Source organism: Ascaphus truei, chromosome 2 (assembly GCF_040206685.1).
Source record: "Ascaphus truei isolate aAscTru1 chromosome 2, aAscTru1.hap1, whole genome shotgun sequence".
NCBI classification, from domain to species: domain Eukaryota; kingdom Metazoa; phylum Chordata; class Amphibia; order Anura; family Ascaphidae; genus Ascaphus; species Ascaphus truei.
This window is the reverse complement of record NC_134484.1, coordinates 94,288,501-94,303,204: the sequence shown is the minus strand read 5'-3', so window position 1 is coordinate 94,303,204 and position 14,704 is coordinate 94,288,501. Positions and strand designations below refer to the sequence as shown.

At 43.7% G+C, this 14,704-nt stretch overlaps 1 protein-coding gene across 2 annotated transcripts in view; it reads left to right on the top strand.

Annotated features, from left to right (window-relative positions):
• Nucleotides 1-14,704, top strand: part of LY96 (lymphocyte antigen 96) — a 181,581-nt gene that overhangs the window by 20,591 nt on the left and 146,286 nt on the right. For both annotated transcript variants that reach the window (XM_075583259.1, XM_075583267.1), the window contains exon 2: nucleotides 11,527-11,607. In XM_075583259.1, the coding sequence (XP_075439374.1) occupies nucleotides 11,527-11,607 (81 nt within the window). The remainder of the gene's footprint in view (nucleotides 1-11,526; nucleotides 11,608-14,704) is intronic.

The following is a 14,704-nucleotide window of genomic DNA, read 5'->3' as shown; positions in this document are numbered from 1 at the left end:
ACCCACTGATACACACACACACCCACTGATACACACACACACACCTACTGATATACACACACACACACACACACACACCCTGATACACACACACCCCCTGATACACACACACACACCCACTGATACACACACACACCCACTGATACACACACACCCACTGATATACACACACATGATACACACACCCACGATACACACACCCACTGATACACACACACCCACTGATACACACACACACCCACCCACTGATACACCCACTGATACACACACCCACACCCACTGATACACACCCACCCACTGATACACACACACACACCCACTGATACACACACACCCACTGATACACACACACTGATACACACACACACACACCCACTGATACACACACACACACACACACACACACACACCACTGATACATACACACACAAACTGATACACACACCCACTGATACACCCACACACACACCCACTGATACACACACACACACACACACCCACTGATACACACACACACACACACACACACACACACACACACCCACACCCACATACACGCCGCCAGCCCCTGCACCGCCCGCACAACGCGCAGCCACCACTGCCCGCCCCCGAGCCTATCTCCCACACCAAGTGGACGGGGGGAAGTGAGCGCAAAGGCAGGCGCGCGCCGGGGGGGCAAAGGCAGGCGCGCGCCGGGGGGCAAAGGCACGGGCGCGCGCCGGGGGGCAAAGGTAGGCGCGCGCGCCTGAGGGCAAAGGCAGGCGCGTGCGCCGGGGGGCAAAGGCAGGCGCGCGCCGGGGGCAAAGGCAGGCGCACGCGCCGGGGGGCAAAGGTAGGCGCGCGCGCCAGGGGGCAAAGGCAGGCGCGCGTGCCGGGGGGCAAGGGCAGGCGCACGTGGGGGCAAGGGCAGGCGCACGCGGGGGCAAGGGCAGGCGCACCCCTGCTACCACCTCCTATTGCGCACCCACCCCCCCTCCCCAGGCTGGGACCCGGGACAGAAGGGGGACACTCACCGCGCACAGAGCAGAGGAGCCGGGAGCGGGAAGGCAGTCAGTCAAGTGTGCGCTTCACAAAGCGGAAGCCCCGCCCCCGGCTTCCTCTGACATGCTGCGACCAATCCCCTGCGGGCCGGCCGGCATTCTAAGTCCCGCCCACGGCAGCATCATTCATCCAATCCCCTACGGGCCGGCCGGCATTCTAAGTCCCGCCCCCGGCATTTTCCTGCATTCAGTCCCCCCGGCAGCATTCACACGCCATTCACACACACATTGCACATACAAAATACTTACCGGCCGCCGCATTCTCCTCACCGCCGCTGCCCCGCACTACCGGGACCAGGGACAAAAACCGGGACAGACTTAAACCGGGACAGGCCTCAAAAAACCGGGACTGTACCGGTAAAACCGGTACGAATGGTCACCCTAGCTATAGAACAATAAACGTCTATAGTGCTAAATACATTGTAGGTCAGTGGTTGAGGCCTTGCTCTACAGTGATTAGAAACTGCTGCCATCTTGTGGCATTTCACAGAACAGGCTACAGAAATAAAACAACCGCAATCTAATGTTTCTGAACAATACTTTCAATTGAAAAATAACTTCTCTATAAGCAAAATGCCTGGATATATGTAAATAGTATCATGAATTAAAGCAATGAAAAAGGACATCCTTTTTCAATGTAATCTATTATGTTACTGGATCACATTTCCAAAGAGCTTCCTGTTCAAGCATTAGGCTTTGATGTACACCTCTCCCAATATTGGATTCTCCATTATGAAACCCCACATGCTTTTCCCCAGACTGATTGTACATACAGTATGCTAGGGCCAGGGCCCAAGTCCTACTCCCCTCTGTGAATGAAATGCTAGGCCGCTAGCGGAGAGCTTGGAGGAGGTCAGACAGTATATGACACAACAAGTATCTTTGAATAACAGGGGCTTTTATTTATATGCTGCAGCCGTAACACATTTGTGATCCTCAATCGTGTAATTATCCTGCAACAAAGGTTAAACAACAATACACCAGCACGTGAGTCGCAGCGCATTACTCGCTCAATGTCTCTCTGTTAATCCCAATAACCCCATGTTATTATGGGTGTCGGCACAGTGATGAAGCTCTTAGGTGTATTGAGTTAAATGTTGCATGCAGTGTCAGATTTCCTGTTAGGCCCGGACCTAAAGCGGTAACATTTTGGGGCGGCAAAAATTTCCGCCCCCATATAATTTTGACGCACTGTCAGGCCTATTGGACCTAATGGGAAGCTACTTGCCTGTGTGTGCCGTCTGCTTTCTGCCACCCTCCTGCTCCTTCGGAATCCCTGCATTAGATGATGCTGCAGACAGCCCACAGTGTCTTGTTGCATGTGAAATGACATCGCATTTCCAGGGCAACACGCTGTCGTCCGACGCAACATTGGTGACGTCGCGGCATCATTTGACGCCAGGATTCCAAAGGAGCTGGAGGGCAGCACCAAGGAGGTGGGCGACACAGGCAAGTGTGGAAATCTGCCACTGGTTGCAGGCCTGCAAAGGCCTCAAAGACATGGAAAGAAGCTGGTATGTGTAATCAACGGTACTGTGGTGGGATCCCCTCGGGGGTTACTCATGACTCCTGGAACATGAGCAGCTGACACGTGGGTTAGATCTTGACTGTCCTATCTGTGGCTGCTCCGAATTAGCAGAACTGGAGTGGCTCTGCTCACGTGCTGTTCTTGGCACCCAACCTGACTGGGACAGGGAAGCGATCCTCCTTGTCTCGACAGCTCTGCCCTTTCATGCTGTGCTGGGTGTGACGGTGAAGGGGTAACCAGGCTCACAATAAAGGTTATGCCTGTTTGGTTACCTCTGATCCATGTATAAGGGTTTGGGAGTGTCAGCTCTTGAGCCCAGTGATTGTATATGCATTGTGAATAATTATGCGACAAAAAAGAATTTATGTTTTAACCTTTCCAGGAGTGCCAGCAAGCAGAGATTGCTAGGCTATGTGTTTCAAGAAGGTTTTACAGAGAAAGTGTTGTGAGAATGTGCCTAGCTAGTTGGGGTCCAGAGTTGCAGAATACCCCTAAAATTTTGCTGGGAATCAGATCGGATTCCTGGATACATATAGGCACATTGCTCCGGCAAAATCTGCCCTTGAAAATGCTTGCACAATTCACCGCTAGGATTCCCTGCTTCCCAGGTCAGTTTCATTTTGCCAGGTTACGACAGATCCAATGTGATCATTCTTCCTGTAATTATACAGGTAAACTATAATAAATTGAGAGAGCGATCTGGGGAGAGAAGAGGTCAAAGCAAACCTCAAAGCTCCCTTGGGAACATTGATTTAATCCCACTCAATTGTTCCCATCATAAATATAATCCTGAGTGCCTTAATTACTCGACATTGGATTTCATGTGTGTGCCCCATCTTTGGACTTTTTTAACCCCATTATTTTATATACTGATCATCATTAAAAGTTTATTTTAATTATACTCATTAAACATTCAGTTAGGACACTGAGTGCTACAACTGGGTTCTTGTTCTCTATACCTACATATTATACAGGTAAATAAGAATTTTAACCCAGGTGAGTGTTAGGACCTGCTACGGTCATGCCTTGTAAGTGGCAGCAGGCTTAAGATGCTTTGGCAAAGGGTTAAACTAAATGACCCTTTTTACAAGAGATATATAGGTATTGCACTGTGTATTTTTGTCACATTGGAAGTAGCTTTGGGCATTTCTGTTTTTGCTGTATACATTTAGCCACGCCCACTAGCACTCCTTTTGACACTTAAATGCATATATATTGTGCGGTAATGGTTGGGGTTTCTCAGAGCTTATTGGGAATCTGTGTATTTTGGATTCACTGCTTCAGCACAGACCAGAGAGGTAAATGGGGCATAGGGTTGTGAGATGTCCCAGAACTTGTTAAGGGGGATACCCAGGTCACCCAAAACCTATATAGGGGTTCTGAGGTGCTCCAACAATACATAAGGTTGTGAGGAGTTTTAAAAGTCCAAGTCCAGTTTATAGTGTATGGGGAATATGGCTAATAAGAAATAAAGTGCAGCTTCTTATTCTATTCCCCATACCAGAAAAACTTAGGATATTTTTCAAAGTGTATATTTTTATTAAACATTGTGTTTTAAAACATATATTCTTATGCACAGTATAATGAGCTGGGTCTTTCCGGACCGGTGTTCTGGGTGATTCACAGGGCTACAAGCTTGGTGCCAGCGAGTCTACCCAGACATCGGACATGAAAGCCACAGAGGATGCCAGAGGTGTGAAGACAATTTGGGCAGGAGGTTTAAGCCGAGTACCCACGTCCTGGGATGAATGAAAGTCCTCGGGACTACCAGTTGCCTTCCCAGACTGTGAGGAGCCTAAACCAGTGTGTGGCTTCTGTTTATTAAGTGTCAGAGGTGGCAATCTTGCGCATGCCCTTGGCTAATTCAGAAGATCCGCTTGCCCGGCTTCAGAAGACTGGCATTGCTCTGATTGGCTGGTAGGGAATTTCCCACGCTCGGATTGGCTGTACTATTTCATGAATGATCTCAGAAATACTATGACTCCCTCAGCCAATCCGGTCATCAGATTCTAAATGCCAGAACAGCAGCGGCAAATTTGAAATGCCCAGCTTTTTGGGACCAAGTTCTCAAAAAGGAACATAGCGATCGCGGCTGGGATTGTAAGCAGAATTGAGTTCCAGGACGTTTGGAACTAGCTCCCAGGGAACTTATTTCAACAACTCCGGAGGAAAGTCAGCGGTGGCGTCAGGAACTTCATGTCGATTTGAGTTCCAGGACATCTAGGACTAACTCCCAGTCAACTAAAGACTCTTGTTTCATGTCATATTAAGCTAGGAAAGTCTATTTTTTTTGCCCCAGGTCCCAAGTCAGTGTGTTCTTCTTATGTCGTTTGTGTAACATTGTGTGTTTGCCTTTTCATGCAAATAAATATCTACCATATCTCCTCGATTGTAAGACGCCTTCAATTGTAAGACGCACCATCGATTTGGACCTTACAATCGACGAAAATTACTTTTTCACTTACCATGTTTCAGGAGAGGTCCCATGTCAGCAGAGGACGAAGCGGGAGGCGGCGGCAGGAGAGGTCCCACGTCTACAGATGGTTGAAGATGGACAGTGGGTGGGTGTGCGGCAGCAGGACAGGTCCAACGTCTGCAGGTGAATGAAGATAAGAAGACAGCGGGCCTGCGGCGGCAGGAGATCATAATAGCAGGAGAGCGGAGCAGGAGCAGAGCTTCATAGTGGAACGGCTGGGGATGAGCGCACTGTAACCGGAAGTCAGACACCGGTCAACTTCCAGTGTTACAGTTGTGCACCTCCCAAGCTGTTCCCCTATGCCGCTCTGTTCCTGCTATTATGATCTATTAGTCGCCTCCGCCACTGCATGCCCGCTGTCTTATCTTTCACCTGCAGACTTGGGACCTGTCCTGCCACCGCCACCGCACTCCCGGCCACTGTCCATCTTCAATCATCTGCAATACATCGATTCTAAGACGCACCACGATTTCATACATGTGAAAATCGAAAAAAAGGTGCGTCTTAGAATTGAGGAAATAGGGTAATTAATTTCACTTATCTTGTTTTGCTCAGTGTATGATCCAGATAAAAATGTGTAAATGCCTGGTCTCCCGTGACACTGGGGACTATTAAACTCTCTCCTTAGTCCCGCCCCCCAGGATTCTCTTTGATTGGTTCAAGAGCCTGTCCATCAATTTCGGATAATCTCAGTTAATTTAGAGGGTTATTCCCTTTTTTGGAAGGATCAAGCAAATAGAAGAGGAGGTGGATTATGTTTATATGTTAAATCTCATCTAAAATCTATTATAAGAGAAGATGTTTATGAAAGGAAATAATGAAAATGTAGAGACCTTGTGGATAGAAATTAGCAGTGGAGGTAAAAGTACAAAGAAAATGTTGGGATATGCTATAAAACACCAAATATCTGTAAAATTGCAGAAGCCAAAATACTTTTCCAAATGGAGGAGGTATCAAAACTAGGTCATGTTTAATTATCCAGACTTGGACTGGGGCAATGAGATTAGCATTACAACTAAAGGAAATGGCCTTTTTTGGCTGCTTAAAGACAATTACATGACCCAAATTATTGAGGAACCACCTTGGAGAGGAGCAATTCTGGATTTGGTAATATCAAACAATGTAGAAGTAACACACATACACGGAATTCACAGTTACTATTCATATAGAAGTGCAAATAGGTAAAACAGTGGCTGTGTGCCGCGCATGGGCGTTCGAAGTCAAACTTCTTTGCGTTTTGGCACTGAAATTGTGTTTTGATTTTTAATTAAAAATATCACTATCACAAATACAATTTCTGTGACAAAACAGTGACAAAACACAACAAACTTTCACTTAATGTACGTGCTCAGCACACACACACTTTTTTTTGTTAACTCTCCCTTTAAGGTGGATATGTTATTTGATAATAGTATGGCCACCTCCAATTTTTTCCATCAGCGGATGCTGTGAATAACTGAGGATATTGTTTGTCCCAATATGTTGGTGTAGAGCTAGGGGTAAAATGTGTCTCCTGGAGGAATATTATGTCTCCTTTTATATTCAAGTAGAACTAAATAACAAAAATCAGGATATATGCAAGTTGGGATGCCCCAACTGAATGAGGATAAAGGTAAATCAAGCAGGGAGAAAATGGTGGGTGCTGCAGGCAACAAAGACCTAGTCAGGTTAACAACATTTATAGCAAGAGGGTAGCCAAGCACACCAAGCGAGAGATGCAAAAAGATCATTTTAATGACTGAACACAGTCATAGAACATCCAACGTTTCGGTGATGGTGTTTCAGGGATGAAGGTGTTAGTCACCGAAACGTTGGATGTTCTATGCCTGTGTTCAGTCATTAAAATTATCTTTTTGCTCTGATCTTTTTGCATCTCTAGCTTGGTGTGCTCGGCTACCCTCTTCCTTATATATTCAGCCATTGCTATCCTTTTCTTGATTGGATTATTTAGGCCCTTGGTGTTATGTGATATCAATCTCAAAGTCATTTTTATTTATCTATTTTTTGAATCGTCTTCTCTTATGGTTTTTTTTCCCTGTTTTAATATTAGCAGTTATCCGGTATATACTTTTACACATATTGAAACAGAGAAAAATACTTAAACATTAAAGGTGTTACATTGACATTAAAGGAATAATCCAGGTGTCTAACAGAACCTGGATTCATTTGTTCACTCGTCGTGAACCTTTGTTCTTTGAGGAAGCACAGCAGTGCGAATCCCACACTCATAACTCTAAGGGGCCTATGCAGAGAGCAGCGAATTTTAAAATTGGCGAATTTATTAAAAAGTAGCTTTTTTGGAGAGTTTTAATCTCCATATGCAGAAAAGTGCGAATTCTGCTATGTTTAACATGGATGCGTGTGGCGAGTTTAAATTGGCGAGATGCGCGCTTCAGAAATGTGTTAAAACAAATTCGCGCCTTTTTTTTTCCCTTTGCAATGGCCGCGAGCGGCAGTTTTTTTTGGCGAGGCAAAACGGAGACAATCGCGCCATTTTATTGGCGCGAACAGCCGCTAGATGCCGTTCGCGCCTCTCTGCATACGGATATTTTTAAAACTGGCGAGATTGAGGTTCTCGCCAGCCGCGAGGCGAGTTTTACAAATAGAAAAGAAAAATTGGCGCGTTTTTCGGAACTCGCCATTTTCTGCTGCTTTCTGCGCGATTTTCTCCAAAAAATGGCGAATTTCGAAATAGCGCTGCTCTCTGCATAGGCCCCTAAGTGTTAGGACCGTATGGCGAGTTTGGGCACCGGCCCGTCCTGAAGTTTTTGTTTCTGTCTCCTCACCCGGAGGAGTAGTTGCTCTTCTGGGCAATTGTACTTGCTCACCGATCGTTGTTTTTTTTACTTTAAACAAACATAAATTGGAAGAACACAATTCAACAGGTAAAACCATACACAAATATCGAGTTGACTTAATCCTTTTATTACTATCTATTTGCTCTTAACATATAGCTACTATGACTTTTGACCAATTAGGTTGCTCGCTTTTCGTGGTAGCACATTTGGAATCAATATTGTATTTTCTTTTACAGTTCTTTCTTTACGCTCTCCTTTATAACTTTACTACGTTTAGTTTAGTTGCCTAACCTATTAACTCCTTTACTTAGATTATAAACCTCTATCTGGGCTTCTGCAGTGTTTCCCCTTGTTTTACACTGACACATATAAACACCCAAACACTGCTGCTGCTGCTGATACACTAACACTGACACACACCGTTGCTGCTAATGACACACTGACACATATAAACACACAAATAATGCTGCTGCTGCTGCTACTGACACACTGACACAAGCTGCTGCTGCTGACACACGGACACATATAAACACACACACTGCTGTTGCTGCTGACACACTGACACACACTGCTGCTACTGACACATACAAACACTGCTGCTGCTGCTGACTCACTGACACACACTGCTGCTGACACTGACACAAACACACACAAACACTGCTGCTGCAGCTGCCACACTGACACAAACACTGCTACTGACACACTGACATACTCACACACAAACACTGCTGCTGACACAGACACACAGAAACACTGCTAATGCCACACACTGCTGCAGACACACTGACTGACAAACACACACACAGAAACTGTAGACACAAACAAACTGTAGAGAGCCACTCACTTGCTTAGCAGCTACAGTACACAATCTCTATATCTCCCTCCTCACTGAATCTGTCGGCTCTGTTCTGGAGTGAGGGGGAGGAGTCACTGCCTGCTGCTTCCTACGGACCAATCCCCTGCCCTTTCTCAGAGCTGTTCCTACCTATGGACCAATCCCCTGCCCTGTCCCTGACGAAAAATAAATGCTGATTGGCTGGAAATAAACACATTGAAATAAACAACTTTCAAGCTGCAAAAATTCCAGGCATTAGTGAATGAATCATGCCTGAAATTGTAACCAATCAGAAAGCAGGGATTTCAGTAATACCCAGACTTTTGCAACTTTAGCCTATAATATATGTAAAAAGGTTTTTTTTAACATATTTTTGTGTTTATCTTTTGTCAGTTGCACCGTCAGTAAAATTAATGCCATCTCCATGAAAGTGAAAATTGTGTTATTGTGTTCTCAATAATCACATTTGATTTAGTTACTTAACTCATATTGATGAATAATAGTATTGTATTTGTTGTTCATGTATAGGAATCCAAACTAAAATTGTAACATCTGCTGGTGCTAGAAGGCACGTTACAGCCACTTCAATCGGCTGTAAGGCGTCTTCCAGCACCGAAGGTGTAAAATGGCAGAATACCGCTCACTAAATAGGGCCCATAATGTATGGAAAGAATCAGTGATTTTCTCAAATGCATCGTGTGTACATTTAAATCTTAATATGCCTAGTTAAATGCTTGAATAGACAAGCATTTTCAATCTATATTTTGTACATTGTTGACCACAAATGATCCACAGTAAACATGGCATGAAACTTGCACCTTGGAACGTATTTCAATAGGAGTGCAATGGTGCCATGATCGTCAGTATAGCCGTTAAATGAATATACCCAGAACACTTTCAGTTTGACTGAATGGAACACTACATTACATGTCTTATCCTATGCTGTTGTGGGCACTGACCATTTCGGATTAATAATTATACCACACTGGGTCCCCTGAGGTTTAGAATATAAATGAATTTAAAGCAGCAGCAGCAGCACCAGGACTGTGACTTTAGGATCTATATACCAAGTTCCTGCAAAGGATGCACAACACACATTGTTATCTAGATATGTTAGCATCTATTCAGTGGTTCAGGTTAGGGTTGCCCGGTGGCTTCTCCAAAAATACTGGACACAATGGTGAAATGTGCGACATGCTCAAGGCTCGAGACACAAACACACACGCCCTCACGTCTCTCTGCTCCATGCTGTATCCTCCTCTCCTTAGTTACACCCCCAGGCTCATGACACCTACTCTTGATTGGCTGCTGCTGGGTAATCAAGCAAATCAGGATGGAGGAAGTGACCCAGCTGCCTAGCAACAGCCCTGCTCTCTCTCTGTTCGGGAAAATCCCATGGCCCCCAAGCTGGTCAGGTCCCTATGTCCAGAGAGGTAATACCGGACACATACATGTCCAGTATTACCTCTAATTTGTTACTGGACAGAATGTCAAAATACAGGCCAGTCCGGTTCAATACTGGACAATCTGGCAACCCTAGTTGAGTTATGCACTTCATCTTTTCATTACAACAAGCACTAAAAATAACTGGTGAATTAGGTTCTTACCTTCGACTCAGCTCTATTAGAGAGAAGATTTCGCAAGCTGAACAATTGGGCTGCAGAGTAAAGAAAGAAAATGATAGCCTAGACAAAAAAAAATAAATACAATGATTTGAGGTGTTCAGTGTAATTACTTCACAACTCAATCTATTTCTTCACATACCAGCTTATCAAATACAAGCTTTGGCTATTATAGCACATGTTCAAGATGCTTCTCCTTTTCTATTTTAGGGCTTGGGAAGAGCCACCTTTAAATCATTGGATAACTACCAGGTTTTCAGGATATCGTGCTTGAGCACAGGTGGCTTAATCAGTGTCTCATTTATTTTGACTAAACCACCTGTGCTGAAGCAGGGATAGCCTTAAAACCTGACTTGTGGGGGATTCTTCAGGTCTGGAGTTGGGAACCCTACTATAGAGGGGAGGGAAATAGGGTGGGAGTGCCTGCAGGATTGCAGGAACTCTTTATTTTATGGGGTGCTGTACATACAAAATTGGTAACATATATACAGTACATTACCATCATGTAAAAATGCATAAACCCAGGGGGGAAGGCGTCTGCAAAGTAGAGGGGCAGCTGGTGAACTTAACATTATATCCATCCGGGCCTGCCACCACTAACCTGCACTCACACTTGGTCAGATGGCTGCTCCCTGCCTCAAGGGGGCTAGGCCTGTATAAGTAACTAAAACGGAACTCCATGGTCCAAATTCCTCTTCCAGTCAAAGGCACCATGTAAAAGTTAGCCATTTAGTCCGCCATCTTTCTTGTGGCAGTCACATTTCATTCCCACATAGTGTCCTAGCATTCTGGCCTATATTTAACATGCTGTGATGCTACCTTCCTTACTGTATGTCATTTAATTGGAGCTCAGATGTACACTTTCATGGAAAGAGGGCTTTATATATAGCAATATTGATTAGGGGCCTATGTTTCTGTATGTTGTTGTGTGATGTCGTGTTAATTAGGAATTGCTCACCCTTTTTACAGCGAACACGACACGGAACATACGGGTATAATTAGCATGTAGCCAGCATGGGCATGGATCCAAATGCACTACAAGTGCAGGAAACTATTTCAGGTTCTCCATGGGAGTAAACACATACTTTTTTAAGTAGACCAAGAAACATGTTTGCTTTAAGAATGATTCCTCTTATTTTGTTGAGCTAATTACATTTGTATGAGGTCCAGACAGTGTTCTGTTAGAGATAAGTGAGACTGTATCTTTAATAGTCATTTGTCTTTTAGATGAAAAGAACCACCCAACTGTTTCCGTCGAGCCGTGTGTCCGGCACACAAAAGTCAACATTTCTATCACATGGATTCCAAGTGAGGATTTCTTTACACTTTGCATGGTGAACAAAGTGCAGATTATCTGCTAACTAGGCAATGTCTGTAAAATGAGGGGGGGGCAAATTTAAGGCTCTGCTATACCGAAGGGATTCAATGTGGGGCAGAATCACATCCTGTAGCGTGCTGCAATGCTAACACTATACTGAATTAACTATTGTCACTGTGTTATCTTGTCAGGGGGATTCATTGTGTGGGTTGTATTACCGTTTAATGAATCAACATTAAAGTTCTTCATAGGTGAACCTGTGTGCACAGACATTTAGAAACTTCTCCCTTTTATAGGTTCTGTGATATTATGAATATCTGTGCACTATACGCACAGATAGGAAGAACTCTATCGTTGGCCCAGTGGAATGTACCACATCCTATGGCAAATTAACACATCTCCAGAACTAATGCAGTTACTAGAACTTTGCACTAAATCCCATTAAGGTGCTGACATCAAAATATGATCAAACTTAAAAGCCTATTTTAGTTTAAAACTCAGAGCACCAGAGGTATTGGGAAAGTGTTTCCTACTAACTTTGAAAGAAGTGCTAGAAGAGAAGGAGAAAAGTCGTACCCAGAAGACTCCAAGTTTGTTTTCACTTCTTCACTACCTACTGTAAACTTCCTTTAGGAGATCTCTCCTTGTCCTTTCCAATGCTTTTTTTTAGATGTAAAAGCTGATGCTTCAGGAGACATAAAAGTTTGAAATATGAAATGTCCGGGAGGTTCAAATGGAGCTCTCATAAGAGCCCAGCGCAGTCTATAAGTTGCTATGGTAACCTGAAAAATTAAAGATTAAGGAGAAAATGTGTGAGTTCTTATTGTCATTTTCATTTCGTAGAATCCATTCATGGCGATGTACACACAGGTCAATACACCCATCAATCTTTGAAGGACAGGAAAAAAAAACGTCTTCAGGTGACCATAAAAGGCTCCTCCTCTCACCTGCAGAAAGTATATGGATTTTTGGCAAGCTGACAATGCATGTTATATATATATATATATATATATATATATATATATATATATATATATATATATATATATATATATATATAAATCAACAACAGGAAAGGGAAATACTCACCGCCATAAACGGATTTTGGTAAGAACCCACAAATGTTCTCCTTTCCCATTCACCATTCATGGTGATGTCGTATGGGACATACCCAAGCAGTTATAACACCATAAGGATGGTGAAAATAGATATTAGTAATTAAAGAATCATACTCATGCAGTGGTTGCTCTTTAAACAAAATGCTTTTATTGAATTACGGCTTGTAACACCCTCTGTCCAAATCTTGCATCAGCTGAGGACTGGATGTCAAGCCTATAATGCTTTATGAATGTGTGGAAAGAAGACCACACTGCTGCTTTACATAGTCCACGGGTTACACCTGTGCCCTAAGAGCCCAGGTTGAGGGTGCTCTCAACCTGTCATGAATCTGGTTCGCTTTACCTGTATATGCATCTTGAATACATGCAGTGATTCAGAAGCAATAAGTATCCTTAGATACTGCCTGCCCCTTTCTGAAACCTTGTGGCCGGATAAACAGCCTGTCTGATTTCTGGAATTCCTGCATCCTCTTTAGATATTGTTTCATACACCTTACTACATCCCAGTTATGGAGATGTTCTTCCTTTGGATTTCTTGGTTCGGAATGAAAAAAAGCAGCACAATATCTTGATTTAAATGAGTTGTAGACACTACCTTTGGTAGTAAATGGTCCACTGGTCTTAGGAGAACCATATCTTGATGCATGTTAGAAAAGGTTCTTTACTAGAGATGGGCGAATTTGTTTGGCGATTTTGGATCCGCAGTGGATCATCCGGTTCCTTATGTCCACGGATTTCAGCGGATCAATCTCAAAAAGTGCAATTCGCGTTTTGCATATATTTTTTGATTATTACCAATACATTTCACGGATTCCGCAACCATTGGGCAGATTTGTAGAATTCTTAAGAATCCGCCAACGAATTGCTTAATCCGTGAATTGGATTCTACTGATCCGGCAACAGATTGTACCCAATGGTGTTTTTTTTATAAAATCGCGCTGATTAAAACCGACCAAATCCATTTGCTGATTTAACACGGCAAAGCGGATTTTGTGAAGAAAATGTGAGCCTCTCCATGGTTATATCTCTTTCCAACAGAGCTGTTAATGCAGAAACCAGTAATTTAAGGGAGCGGTAGACTGAATCCCTTGTCAAATATCACCTGAAGAAATTCTACTAGTACTGCCGATTATTGCAGTTTTGGCCGTCCTCCTTACCTCACTGTAGGAATTTTTAACCAGACACGGTAGTATACTGTGGATGTTGACCTTTGCTGGCTGCAAACAGTGTTTTTTTGACATTTTGTGAAAGACATTTTTCTTCCAATATCTGCCACTCAATCATCAAACCGCTATTGCTAACTTCTGCGGGTTTGGGTGCTTTATGGCTCCTTGTTGTAGAAGACTTTGTATTTGTGGCAACCTCCATGGCTTTTCTATTGCCACATTCACTATCTAAACATACCACACTCATCTTGGCCAATTGGGTAGGAAGGCTACCATCTCTGCTTTGTCCATCTCTATATTTCGTAATACTCTGGTATAAGTGGTATTGGGGGAAAATGTATGCAAAACAGAAGGTCCATGGGACACTCAGGACATCCGTTTGTCAAGATTCGGGATGGTCTATCCTTCAGCAGAATTTACATACCTTTCTGTTACAGATGGATGCCATTAGATTTACGTCTGGCTAACCCCAACATCATCATGTTCAAAGACCACTCCCACGGATGTAACTGCTGCTGGCTTAAGAAATCGGCAGTGACATTTTGTTGACATGGGAGATACCCTGCCACCAAATTATTTAGGTTGGTCTCTGCCCAACTTATGATGGCTTTTACTTGCATTAGTTTTGTGTTTCTCGCTCCAAATTGTGCCCGTACATATTTTCCAGCCGTCCAAATGCCTGATTTTTTCATGATGTCTCGGACCTGGATATGTTCTTGAAAAGCCTTTAAGGCTTAAAAATCTCTGTTTTTTTCTCACTCTGATATGCAAGTACGCATCCTTCATGTCTATAGAGCCTAACT